Source organism: Lonchura striata, chromosome 1A (assembly GCF_050655825.1).
Source record: "Lonchura striata isolate lonStrDom1 chromosome 1A, ASM5065582v1, whole genome shotgun sequence".
Lineage (NCBI taxonomy): Eukaryota > Metazoa > Chordata > Aves > Passeriformes > Estrildidae > Lonchura > Lonchura striata.
In genome coordinates, this window is record NC_140741.1 from 69,908,427 (window position 1) to 69,922,826 (window position 14,400).

General features: G+C 47.5%; 1 protein-coding gene across 1 annotated transcript in view; it reads left to right on the top strand.

Moving 5' to 3' along the window:
- BEND7 (BEN domain containing 7) overlaps nucleotides 1–4,400 on the top strand; it is a 47,133-nt gene extending 42,733 nt beyond the window's left edge. The window contains exon 9 of the mRNA XM_021530999.3: nucleotides 2,477–4,400. Within this exon, the coding sequence (XP_021386674.2) occupies nucleotides 2,477–2,535 (59 nt within the window). The 3' untranslated portion in view covers nucleotides 2,536–4,400. The remainder of the gene's footprint in view (nucleotides 1–2,476) is intronic.
- The last annotated feature ends 10,000 nt before the right edge of the window (nucleotides 4,401–14,400 follow it).

Consider the following 14,400-nt stretch of genomic DNA (forward strand, 5'->3'; position numbering starts at 1 on the left):
TCTTAAGTATGTTTTCCAACCTAAATGATCCTGTAACTCTGTGATCAGTGGTTAACTTGGTGCTTTGGTGTAATAAAACCAGAGTGAAATGGGTTGGTTGAGGGATCTTGCAGGAGACTGGATGGGGAGAAAAGATGGGATATGGGAGCTGTCCATGAACAGTTGCTCTCTTGATTTCAATAACTGAACAAACTGTGAAGCAGAAGCACCCAGGGACAATTATTAGAATCAGTGATAAGCGTTGGTGCCAAAAAACAAGGGAAAATTCAGATGTCTTAAATCTGCATTTCCAGCTCTGTCAGTCCTGCCTGTGACACCAGTGACATTTATGAATGAGATCTGGGTATGTGTGAACTAGTGATGCTGAAATGTCTCCGTCTGTATGATTTTGGATTATAGCCTCTGGCTGACACTTCATTTGGGGCACCTCAGTCAGGTGTGGTTGCTCTCAACTATCTCCATCACTGATGGGAAGAGAGCTGCCCCCAGAGGGAAGGCCAGGTCAGCTGCAGTTGTGTTTGGAGGTGTCTCTCTTTTGGTGCCAGCAGGACCAGGCTCCAAGTGCAGTTAATTGGTGCCAGTGCCCACAGCCAGGTCTGAACCAGCTCCCTCTGTACCCACAAACTGGCAGAGTCCTGGGTTTTGAGGAGAGAAGGGGATGCTTTATTTTCAGAAACCTCTTTTGAAGCTCAAAAGCCTGGTAAAAAATAATGAAGGTGGTACATCCTCATAAAGCTAAGGAAGACATTTTTCCCAATTACATTTTAGCACTCCTGAACAGAAATGATGCTCCTGTGTTAAAATCACCCTCTATACTAAGAGGGCCTTGGCTTTAAAGGCTGTGGATTGAAGGGTGTTTAAAGTAAATTGGAAGAACTGTGGCAGTTAAACTTGTTGGGAACTTTGGTTCATTGACAGATAAATCTCAAGAAAATACTCAAAGAATTGTCCCTAACAAATGTTATCAAAGCTGAGGTCTCAGAGATTTCCAGCTTTTGCACCTAACCAAAGCTGCAGGCTGTGTCCAGACCTGAGCTGAGACAGATCAGACAGCTCTGGGGGTAATTATCGTGGGCTCAGTGGAAAGGCTGATTAGTTTCTTGGTGATACAGGATACCTGGAGGGTGTGAGATAGATCTCTTATCAGGATGAGGATGTGGCACCTTTTAGAGTCTTTCTGTGTAAGTTGGTATTGTGAAAAGGCTCATCTTTTTCAGTGTACAATTTACGAAAAGCATTGGGATTTTGTGGCTTCAAAGAAAAACAAAAGGAAGGCATAACCCATAAATTCTGCATGTGAGAACAAGTGTAACCCAGCTGCAACACCCTTCAGCCTTTTCTTGAATCTTCATTTTGTAAATTGGATTGGAAAGATGTAGGCAGGTTTAGGACCGTGAGGTAGCACTCCTTACCCCTGCTTTGGACTGCAGCCATGCTGAGAATTTGTGTAGTTTCTCCACACTGGGGTTAATTTCAAGATGAGAAAGAATTTTGATATCCCTAACGGAAGCTGAAACACTAACATCCCAATCCTCAGGTCTAGGGGTGATACAGCTTTGTGAAAAGATGAGAGCAATCTCTTGGTAAAGAAACGGATGATAAGAAAACAGCAACAATCCAATTCTATATAGGTTGTCTCCTTTTCTCTTGAAATACAATATCAAGAAAATGAAACTTGGGGGGAAAAAAAAAAAGGAAAAAAAAAAAAGAAAAACCTTTTCCAAAACCTTAAATATAAATCCTTTATTGTAATATAAATCTTTATCCTTTCAATGCATGATTGTATGAGTCTTCCCTTTTCATTGGGATGTATTTGCCTCTCAGGCTGATTGATGTCTGTCTTCTCTTTGCCCTGTGTTCTTAGCGCTCTCGTAGTAATTCTTCTGTCCATCTTTTCATTGTTCTGTTTAGAAAAAGCACATTCTTAAAGCGCTTTTAAAAAGATGGGATATAATCATACAGTGCACCTTTTATAGGTGTGTGTGTATATATATATATTTTTTTTTTTTCTCCTATATGCATTTAGACTGCTGTGGAGTGGTGGGGGTTTTTACCAAATAAGATCCCAAAGTATGTACTCAAGGTTTAAAATTCATGGGGTGCTTTTTTCACTTCTTCAGAACCTAAACTTCAAAGGGGTGAGCGTAGCAGTGCAGTTTGTGCTGAAGACTAATGGAGCGCTTTACATCTGAAGTGGGCTGCACTGTATGTTGTGTGAAAAACTTGGCTGGCAAATTTTGTATTCAAAAAAATCTATTTAATTTGCTTTTCTTTAGCCAGTTGAGCTCTACTCTAACTGGAATTCAGCAGCACTGCCTGTGTGCACACCAGCAGTTCAGCCCCATCACTAATTAAAATTAAAACTCAAATACATTATTTCCACAATTCTAAAATACTAATTTTTTTCTTTCAAATTACTGATACCTTAAATTCTTTCATTTTTTAACTGATTCCTTCAAACTCTTTCTCCCTTCAGGTAACCTTTTCGACACAACAGACCATCTGATAGATGCAAACCCAGATTTTTCAGTTTGAATTTCACATCCTGCATCAGTGTTTTTAGCAGATAAAACATCCTCTCCTTTGAGTAATGTTCCTGCAAGCTCAGCACGAGAACTTCAGTGTACTACAAGACATGGGCATCCATACAGTTTTTCTTACAAGTCTATGTTTTTTCCATGCATTTTCCATGTAACCTCAAGTAATGAAACCACCAGATTGCTTCATTGTTCTTCATCTTAATTAAGATGATTTCCCTCCACATCCCATGCAGTACTGAATTAGTGGGGTATCCACTCTGAGGTCATTCTCTTGCCTATCTTTTTCCTCCATGATTGTATTTTTCCATGTGTTTGTATGCTTCTCAGCAGTGTCTCATCCTAAACCACAAAGAAGTTGTGACTCTTTCTGTCCCCAGGGACCAGGGTGGCCTCTCTCTCCACCGTGAACCCTGGGGGCTTAATGAGCTCTGACTTGGTGAAGCTCTTTGCTTCTGCAGACCCACTTTTCCTTTCCTGGCTGCTGCGGTACCAATGACCAGTCACACACAAAAAAGTCCTTACTGGGTTTAGGAGGAAATAAAACAGGATTTCTCCCAGCAGTGCCCAGGTTCCTAGTTATAGCAAGGAGAAGCTATACCTCAAACAATTTCCCATACGTGGTCCTAGCGGGATGGCTCTTGTGCATCTTCGTAGTGCAGATTGCTGGAGGTGATCATTTTCCCCTCACTGTTGCCCCCAGCTTGCTCAATCACCTCAATTTCAAAATGTATTAATTTTATGTTTTCTAAGAAGAGGGTCTGCTCACTGTGATTTTTCAGCCACTGCCTGTGGCAACAATACTCACCTATTTAAAAGTACAAGTCACCTCTCAACTGGCACTGTATTGATATCTCAGCAGTTAAGACAAGTGAATCGATCAAGAAATTGCACTACCCTCTTAGACACTGAAAGGGTCAGGTCAGGGCTAAGGTAAAACCGTGTGCGGCCCTCCCTGTGAACCTTCATTTCTGCACCTTTCATCAGCACTAAATTCACTTTAAAAATGTCACAAAGGAATCTGGAAGGTCTTATCTGCAACACCTATTGATCACCAGGCAGTTTGAGCACGTTTCCTGCAATTCGAGGGAGAGCTTGCTAGAGCCTTTGCCATTGTGTTTCCATTCCCTGTGTGTATCTTATCTTAGGTACTTTTTTTATTTTGTGGAAACTATTTGGCCTTTGAGTGTCTCAACAGAAGTGCTATTACAGAGTGGGATGGTTTTCAAAACGTTCAACCTCTTTTTTTAACAATCCTAATGCCTGTTTCTCAGGTGTCACAGAATACCCACAAATAACACTGAAGCCAACGTGAACACTTTGTTCTCTTGGCACCTGAGAAACCAGGCTCCCAGCTGTTCCCCACCCACCTTCCATGAACTTTTAGGAATGATCATGTTCTCTCTGAAACTGTGGAATAGATTGAATGTGCACTGCAAACCTTAAATTTTGAGTCTTTCCTTCCTTCATGGCTTGGAGTTGCCTGCATTGGGCAGGGGGCACCGGTCCGTTGTGTTGTAACCCTTCAGCAATGAAATCAGCGTTTTGTAAATTTGGAAGATTGCAATTGTGTTTACTTACTGTGACTACTGTTCAGACTTTCTTCAGAAATCTTTTTATAGGGTTTATTAGAGAGAAGAAAAAAAAAATCATTCCATATTTAGGTAAAAATGTCTCAATCTTCTGTATATATGTTTTATTAATATGTAAATATTTAGATATTTTTAAATTACTATGTTCTTAATAAAGCGACAAGGGACTAGTTGTGAAATGGTGTATAACATTGTGTCGTGTTACCGATCTCTGGGAAATCCTCTTTGTCAGTTCAGAAAAGAAAACCTACAATAAATAACTTTAATTGCGTGTGTGTTCTGTGTTCTATGCTGGATTCCCATATTTTAGAGGAATTACTTTGCCACCAGTGGACTACACATAGGAAAACCCTGAAAGTTACCACCAGGATACTGTTTTTCCAGCTGGCTCAGCCAGAAACCACACTGGTCTTGCCAATCAACAACATCTATATCCAATCGTGTAATAAACCTCGAGTATTATGAACTGATATGCTTGAAGTCTAATTTTAATTGAATTAGGTGCCTTTATAATCTGCACTTAAAAGGTTAAGCTCTGCTTCTATGGAAACAACACACAGGAAGGACAAACCAATACTCCTAGGTTGGAGTAGCTGCAAAGATATATGCTTGGTAATTCATTATCACACCCTCATCAAATGTTTAGCCTTAGAAAATACTTCCTGCAAAAACATGTTCCTGGTAATCTTCCATCAATTCCAAGGAGCCAGTGAAGTGTAGTGAAGCAGCAGCTCACCACACCTTTTTGGCCTTACACAAGGAGCACTGTGGAGATACTGCTGGTAGAAGGTCCCAGTGAGAGCTCCCTTCACATGTCAGTGGCTGCCCAGATCGGCTGAAGCCTGGTGCACATCCTGCATCCGTGTGGCGTGGCAGGAGCCAGTGCTGGTCCTCTCCTCTGGGGGGTGCTGAAAGAGCATCTCGCTCACAGATCACAGAATGGTTTCGCTTAGAAGGGACCTTGAGAGCTCCAACCCCTGCCATGGGCAGGAGCATCTTGCGCAAGATGATGTTGGCCAAAGCCCTGTCCAAACTGGTCTTGAACACTTCCAGGGATGGAGCATCCACAGCTTCTCTGGGCAACCTGTTACAGAGCCTCATTGTAAACCAATCTCATTGGAAAATTGTTTTTCTTAATAGCTAATGTAAATCTAACCCTCTTATAGTTTAAAACTGCTGCCCCTTGTCCTGTTCCTACAGGCTCTAGTAGGCAGTCTCCAAGCCCTCTCTATCTTTCTTACAAGCCCCCTTTAAGTATTGAAATGCCACTCTAAGGTTTCTTTTTCTCTGGGCTGAGCCCCCAGCTTTCTGTTGCCCTTCTCTGTACATGCTCCAGCACCTCAATATCTTTGTAGTGGGGAACTCAAAAGTGTCCCCAGAATTCAAGGTGTGGCCTTACCAGTGCCAAGTTCAGGGGGGACAATCACTGTCTTGGTCCTGCTACAGACTAGGATGTTACAGCCTGGCTTTGTTTGGCTTGTGTTTGAAAAAACAGAGACCAGGTTAATACACTGCTCCTTGCAACATTTAAGTGGAGCACCTTAAATTGAGTTTAAGGTACAATTATGAGCAAGAAATGTTCCTGTGTGCTGCAATCTGCATGACACTAATCTGATCTGTGCTGCAGAGCCAGCAGCATGTGCTGCTGCCAGGCTGCAGGTTCACCTGTTGGAACAGCTTTGGGATGGAGCAAGTGACTCTGCCAGCACCCACACCTGAGCTCCAGCCACGCTCCTGCTTCCTTGCTGGCCCAGTGCATCCCTCTGCCCTGTGTACAGGACACTGGAGATTAATACTTCGGGTGAAAAAAATCCTTCTGAAGCTGAAGAGGAAAAAGGATATCCTCCTGGTAACATGAAAGGAAACTGAAGCCTGGGCTTTATAAAAAATGCATTAATTGCGAGACAAGAAGAAAGTCATCTCAAGTGCCTGTGACATGTTGGTTTAGAAACGGCTGGCTGAGTCTTTCGGGGGAAACACACCCTGTCACATCAGAGTGGTTTGGGGATGGGTGGTCCTGATGCAGCCACCCCTCTAGAGAAACCTTCTCCCCAAAAACCCGGTGCTGAGGCCTCGCTGGGAAGTGCATTTCTCCTTCACTGGGGAAGGGAGGGGGCACGGTCCTAGAAAAAAACCCATGGGGCCACGTCCTCCTAGAGAAACAGATGCTGTCAGCATTTTGCAAGACTCTTCAAAAATAACCCCCTTGTGCATGTTCTCCCCAAAACCTAAAGCAGCAAAATGCCTTGTAGGAGGTGCTGAGATATCTCTTGTCCCTCCACTGGCTCTCCCACTGCTTAAAGATCCCCACAGCTGGGCTGGGGTAAGCATCTTCACTCCTTCCTGCCACACAGTCATCACAGAGAGGCAGGAGAAGAGTTTGTACAAGTAGGTCAGGTATTTCTCATCTGTCGACTGCTAATAAAAGCCACCGATGTGAAACCTATAACATTATGTGTATAAATAATTTAGTTCCAGTGTGTAAACATCAATTCTGGGTTTTAAAAAAACCTAAATACTTCCATCAGCTTTTTCTACCCTCTCTATGCATATGTTGTTACTCCCAGCTGATAACAAGGGTAGTAACTTCATGTTAAAGTGTTCACACCACCACTGTTGCCCCTGAAGCTACCTACAAGCATGGGGTGAAGAGCTTCATTCACCTCTGCCCAGCAAGAGCCATCACAGGTGAGAGTACCATGGTGGCCCATGGCTCCTGCCACAGGGCCAGCTTGCAGTGGCAACCATCGCCACGGGCAGAGATGTCCCCTGGCTGTGTCCATCGCCAGCACTCCCAGGAGAAATGTCATTTTCAGGTGATGCCTGGACAGGTCAGGGTGGATGGCAAAGGCCAACCCACATAGTTCTGCCATCCACTGACCCTCAGGTGGCCTGGAGGATCTTTCCTGCCCCAGGATGGTTCAGCAAATCATATGGACTGCATGTGCACTCCAGCAAAGGAAATCAGTCCGTGAGACTTTTAAAAACCTCACTGGCAGCAGTGCTTCCACAACACAGGAGCCATGCTCTACTTTTGCCCCATGCCCAGCACTGCCCTGGAGACATCAGGTGAAAGGCGTGTCAGCTAGAGAAGGATGAGGGGAGCATTTGTGTGTCAGGACAGTGTGAGCCCGTGCCAGCTCCCCAACGAGTCACCAGGAAGTTAGCAGGGATGGATCTGGACTGGAACTAGCATGTGGCTACTGCCATTACCACAGCTTAGAGAAAGCAAAGATTAATGTAATCATTTAATCCTGAGAGATTTCAGGATTCACTGACTGTATCTCATGTCTCCATTCATCATGGCACAGGGGATGTGTGTAAACTGCTCTGCTCTTAGCTGTATCTCCTGATTTCCCTTTTCCTGAGCTCCTGCATAGGCCCTCAGTGCCGAGCTCTCCCCACTGCCACATCCCTGCCTCCTGACACAGCTCTGGTAGGCCCTGCCTCACTTTTTAGCTGCTGAGAATGGTGACATCATCCACCCTTTGTTTTCTGGACTTTTTCCTGGTGATGGTTCCATCCTCAAAATTGACAGACCTCCACCTCCCAGGTCTGATGCTCAACACCAGTGGGATATCCACTTCCTGCATCTCCATCCACCCTTCATGTACTACCCTGATGCTGTAAGGAGAGCCAAGACTGGGCTGGACACTGCAGGGAATGGGGTTTGCCTCAGGGTTAGAAGTTACCTTTGCCTGCAAAAAATTTTCCCAACCACGACAGTCTGGCTGGACAACAGAACAGCATCAGAGGCAACCAATGACTCACCGTGGATTTGTCCTTTCTGTCCCTCTGGTCCAGGGTACCACATGTGACCTGACACCACATACTTCCATCCTGCTTGGGGGTCTTGCTGCCTTCACTCCTTCCCCCAGGGGTAAAACACAGACGGAGGCTCCTGAGCAGCCCATGGGCACCCTGCACACCCAGGTGCTGCTGCCAGCCCCCAAGGAATGGCAGTGGTTGTGCTGCATCCCACAGAGATGGAGCACTGCTCCAAGACCTCCACTTCCTAGATCATCTGCTCATCAGGGCATCATGTTCCCAGCTTCATCACCTGGACAGCACAGAGTGCCAAACCCCAGTGCATGAACACAGATTTTAGATTTAACATTCATTACAAATGGGCTCCCACATGGCTCCTTTGCTGCCTTTCACTGAGCATGATGCATTATCTCTCACCTCTCGTTTAAAGTCCCTTTGGGAAGGCCTTAGAGCAGTGGAGATTCCTGCCTCATGCAGGCCCCCAGCACCCATCTCAGTGGGATGGTGTCCCTGGGGATTACCCTGACCCAGATACCAAACCTTGTACTCAGCCTTGTTGAACCTCATGAGGTTCACACAGACCCACTCCTCGAGCCTGTGCAAGTCCCTCTGGAAGGCATCCCTTCCCTCCAGCACATCCGCAGCACTCAGCCTGGTGTCATCTGCAAAGCATGCTCTAGAAACCACTGTCTGTGTTGCTGATGACAATGTTAAATAGTTTTGGTACAAGCCCTTAAGGAACACCACTCCTTACCAGTTTCCATGTGGCCATTAAATGTTTGACTGAATTCTTTGGACATGACCATCCAGCCAGTTCCTTATCCACCAAACAGCCCCTCCACCAAATTCATACCTCTCCATCTCGAGGCCAAAGTGATGGGGAATGACCATATGAAAAGCCTTACAGAATCCTGAACCCCACTGCTGTGGTTGTAGGTCATACAGAATCTAAAACCGTTTGAAGAGTAATGAGGTGGCAGCCTGTCTCACCCAGATTTTACCCCATCACGGAGTCAGAGACACTCCCATCCACTGAGACACCTCTGTTGGATCTAGGGGTGCTGTGGGGCCAAGACCTCTTCTCCTGACCTGGCAAATCAGGTGCTGCAATGCACACAGGATGCTGGCACAGCAACGCCCCCGGGAGGCTCTGACCCAGCAAAACCCCACCTTGGACGCAGAGCCAGGGCTCAGAGGCTCCGTGTCGGGGCGTGCAAACCCTCTCTGCTTCATGCTGCAAGTTTTGGTCCTTGAAACCGCGAGGCAGAACACTGCTGGGCTGACCTTGAGCAGCTCTCCATGTTCTCCACCCTCCTCCGAGGGGGGGAGGTGAACCCACCCACCCACACACGAACCACTTTGCTTTGGTCGGCCACAGACCCCTCTGCGAGTACCAAGGTTAATGCAAGCAGTGCTGCCCTCCCAGAGAGGGTTCGCTGCCAAACCCCAGATCTCTTCCTCCAGAAATAAATTGCTCTTCAACTATTGCCATCTTGTGGCGTCTGTGACCCGTTACTTGTTCCTTTTATCTTCTAATGGTGTTGGTGAGAATCAGCAGTGTACACAGGCAATTTTAAAATGAAATGTAAATGAATCAGAAATGCCTACGGAGGAGCCATTAGCATAAATCCAATCAAAGGGCTTTGTTTAACTTGTTAAAAATGACTAAATATTTAGTGAGTGTGGGTGGGTGAGGTGATTCTTGCTCACACTTGGGAAGTTTTAGAAGCAAAACTAATGCTGATATCCTAAATGGCTGAACTTATAAGCAATTTTCTACCTCGAACTGTGCCTCCTTGGTCTATAACTCGCTGGAATATCGTCCCCTGTTCAAGATCACCCCTAAAATATTATCACAGAATATGCTGAGTTGGAAAGGACCCACAAGGATTATCAAGTCCAACTCTTGTCCCTGCACAGGACACCCCAAGAGTCACACCCTGTGCCTGAGAGCATTGTTCAAACACTTCTTGAACTCTGTCAGGCTCAGTGCTGTGACCACTGCCCTGGGGAGCCTGTATTTGCTTCTAGGAGCGGTTGACTCACTCAACAAGATATCTGGACTCTCGTGAGCACTGCAGGCATCTCCTGAGAGTGGGGATTCCTTTGGAGCAAACCCTGTCCATCTCTGTCATGCCAATGGTCCCACCCAGGTAGAAAGCTGAGGGTGCAATGCAAGACCAGCAGTGCAGGACCACCATGACCACCTGTGTTGTGCACCACAAAGATCATCTTGGGAACGGTAGACTCAATAGAAGGGAAATATTTTCCGCAATGAAAGTGATGAAACATTGCAAGAGGTTGCCCAGAGAGGTGGTACATGCCCCATCCCTGGAAACATTCATGGTCAGGTTTGTTGGAGCTTTGAACAACCTGATTTAGTTGAAGATGTTCATGGCAGGGGGTTTGGAACCAGGTGACTTCTAAAGGCACCTTCCAACCCAAACCATTCTGTGATTCTATGAACAAGAGACATTCCAGTGCCTATAGATTTTATCCAAACTAGTAGGAATAGGAAGGGTCCACTTCTTAGGCCCCAGTGTTACCTGCTGAGTGTCAGAAAGTGCCCAGGAAGCTGATGTTTGGTGGCAGTTTCAGTGGCACCAGCAGACCAGCCCCAGCTCCTTGTGTGTTCCTCTGCTGAAATCCACCCAACCTGCCTCCACTCCTCCTCCTCCTCACGATCTCACATTCACAGCAGCTTATGCAGAGCCACCCTGATCAAACCAACCCTAAAGTAAAGTGGAGAAACTCCATTCTTTGGAGTACACATCGGTTATGCTCTAGCTATATGGACAGTGTTAAGGATATTGGTCATAGAGAGATGTAGCTCTGCAGCTTGGATTAAATCAAAAACTGAGTTAAAAGCAGCGCTCAGACTTGGCTCTGCTGCGACTCCTTGGGCTCCACAGGGATCACTCAAGCTGGCAGCAGACGGGGCTTGGGGCAATGCTTTGCATTTGGGAAGAGCAGCTATTTCCTGCTGCTTTGCTCTCTGGAATGGAGTTGCATCGGGCGGGTGTTAATTGCCTTTCTGGAAATCAAAGCAGCCGGCACGGGGGCTGTCTGCTGGCCTTTGCTTCCCCCAGGCGCTGCCCATCAGCCGGCTTTGCCTTCCCCTGTGCGCAGGGAAATACCTGGCCCGGAGGGATGTCTCTCCCCAGGGACCCCCAGGAGTTTGCCCCTTTCCTCAGCCTTATCCCGCCGTCCAAGCCTGAGGTCCTGCAAAGGCAGATGCTGCTGTGGAGAGTTTGCTTAATGCCAACGCTGGGCACAAATCCTGGGAAAACACACTCAAATCTGGCTGCAGGGAGGGGAGGAGGAGCAGTGGGGTACAGGGAATGGGAAAGAAATGGAGAAATGGGAAGACTTCAGGTGTGATTGTTTCCCTCCCTGTGTGATTTTGTGGATTTTACTTTTAAATGCTGGGGAAAAGCTCTTTAGGAGAATGTGGAGCACCACATTACAGCACTTCCCACTACTGCCAGGTGCATCCACTGAGTGCAGGGCTGCATTTGGGGGTACGGAGATATGGGGAGCCCTGACACCCTCCTCCATCCACCCCCACATCCCAGCCAGTCCCGCCAGAGGGGTCTCACCTCCTGGCAGATCCAAGGATTCATCACTCCATTGAAACAGCCTCTGCATGTCTTGGTGCACATAAATCAGGGGCTTTCCAGGAGTTTCTTGTGGGAGTCACTGCCTGTGGGCTCAGCAATCCTCATTGCTCCTGCTAGCTTGGACTGGGAGCAGGAGAGACATTTCAGTGCCTCCTCTGCTGTGAGACTGTTATGGCAACACACTCACATCCAACCCCTCAAGGAGATCAAACCGGGTGGTTTGATCTTAGGGGCTTGGCTTTGGTTTATTTTTGCTTTTTCCAAGGGGGAAAACACACCATTGCACAGTGGTTATCCCCTGAGGAGATGAGAGGTGGCACTAGGGTGCCTCACCTGCATCTCTGAGAGCACTTTTCCCCATTTGCTCAAGTTTTTAGTGCCTGGCTGGCACAATTCCGGGTGGAATTCAGCTCTGTTTTGACAGACAGCAGTTCAGGTGCTTTTAGGGGATCCTAATTACATGCTCATCTAATTGATACTGCTGGGGCAGAAGAAGAAGGAGAAGGGACAGGGACAGACCTGGAGGGCTGGCTGCATGTCACCCTAGGGAGGGAAAAGGGAAGCTGGGAGCAGCAGCATCCTTCACTACCACAGCCCTGGTTGCATTTTGCTCCTTACAATAGCCACCTGTTTTCCAGGGGAACTGCTTGTTTCCCTGCTTGTGCATCCAAACAGTCTTAGTTCAGCATCAAGAAGGGCCTGGCATCTCAAAAAGCTGTGGATACCCCATCCCTGGGAGTGTTCAAGGCCAGGTTGGCTTTGAGCAACCCAATATATCAAAAGCTGTTCCTGCCCATAGCAGGGGGTTTGGACTAGATGAACTTGAAAGGTTCCTTCCAACTCAAACCAGTCTGTGATTCTAAAATTCTATGGTTTAAACAGCACATTTGCCCTCTGCTGTGCTTTGGCAGCAGGACATTTCCCCTATGGATCCATCTAAATTCCCACCCATCAGTACCAACCCCTCCAGCTACCGCACAGGGCTGGCAGCAGAGGAAAGCAGGAAAATCCTGGATGGAGAATAAGATAGAAGACTCCTTGCCAGAGAAATTATCTGAAGCAGGTGGTTCCAGCTCAGAGGAACTCAATTTATATTCCCAAATGACATGCTGGGAGCTGCTCACAGCTCCATCAACAAGCACAACACAGGCAGGCAGATGTTTTGGTGAGTGCCAGCAGCTGGAATAGGATTGCTGGCTCAGCTCGGCTGCACCCATCGCTCCAGACAGTAATTTGGAAGTCAGTGTTCAAGACTCATCCCAAGGGAGCCTGTATCAGGTGGCTGCAGCTCTGGCTGGCAGAATCACACAGCTCATTCTGAAACAAAGAGAGGTAGCAGAGTGCAGAGCTGGGCAGGAGACACTCCTGGATTATTTATAGGCTCCAGCCTTGGGAAAACTCTAGCACTGAAAAGCACCGGCTGTGTTTGGGACCAAAGGCCATGGTGGTGATGATGGGGTTGTGCCCCTGCCATCCACACTGCAGGAGCAGCTCTGCCCAGGGCACATCCCTGCCAAAGGAAGTGGGAAATGTTTGGGGAGGCCCAGGCTCAGTGTGCTGGGATGTGGCCTGGGGACACCAAGCCCTGCAAAGGGAGAAGGACACAAGGAGCATTCTAGTGGGCAATGCAAGGCACGAGGCTTGTCCCCAGTGCAGATGTTGTCAGCACAGGTGAACTTCCAGGTCTGGAGGGGGAAGGAGGTGGTTCCCACATAGGCTGGGCAGTGGCACTGAGGGGAGTGTGGCAGAGGCTGCTGCTTCACCAAGCCTCGTGTGATTGTTTTATTTTCCATGTGGTGGCCAGTAACAAAGAGCAGCTGTGCTGTGCCTGCTGCCCCAGACTGGCAGAACAAAGGGGCTCCATTAAATATTTCCCCCACATGTGACACCACAAAGATGTGAGAGGCCAAGAGAGAAAAGGCAGGGTGGGAATACCAAATCCAATGCAGTTCTGCAGAGATGTGTGTAAATCCAAGAGGGGCTCAGCAGAAGCCACCCCTAATGCTGCAAGAGGCCATGGGAGAGCACACAGGCACATCTCAGACACAAAATGCCACCTTCCCAAACTGCCCACAAGGCTTCCACCTGAGGTACAACTCAGCCTGCCTGCCCTGGGGAGAGCCCTCCCCACCCCAGCCCAGGGCTGGTGGCTGCTTGTACAAGCCATGTAGGGGCCTGGGCAAAAAAACAAATAACTGGGAAGTGAATTTTCCCTTGCAGCTTTTGGGGTGGCCAAGTGCAGGGGCAAAGTATGAAATGCTGCAAAAGGGATGAGGAAGAGACAGATGTTGTGAGGGTGCCTCTTCAAAGGAAGGGTGAGAGCAGCTTTATAGCACAGTGGTGCAAAAGCAGCCAGGAGCCCCTCACTGGGCACACAGAAAGGGAAGAAGCACCAAGACCCCAGCAGCAGCTATGTACACACCACCCCTCCCCATCCCACATCAGCAACTGATGGAAAATGGGGTCCAGGCGAGTCTAGTCAGACCCCATTGATCACTGGTAGGCAACATCACCCTGTTTGACTGCTACATGGTGGAGGCTGGCAAGGGACTGCTGCTGGAGCATCCTCCAGGAGCAGAACCCCAGGAGCCCTGCCATGGGTGCTCCCCTCCATGGAGGATGCTCACCTGGGTGCAGGGGATAAATACAGCCTGCAAAACCACAGAGAAAACTGCACTTTCTTGAACTGCTGTAAACCACGATGGAAATGTTTAAAAGAAGCTGCCAGGCAGGTATGATTTACTTGGCTTTTGATAAAATCTCCCATCAGAGACTATTAAAGCACCTCATCAAAGGTTAAAGGGGCAAAGTCCCCATTTGGCAACAGAAGACAAAGACAGAGAACATCTGCTCCTTGAAGCAAAAATGAGTAAACACCAAGGC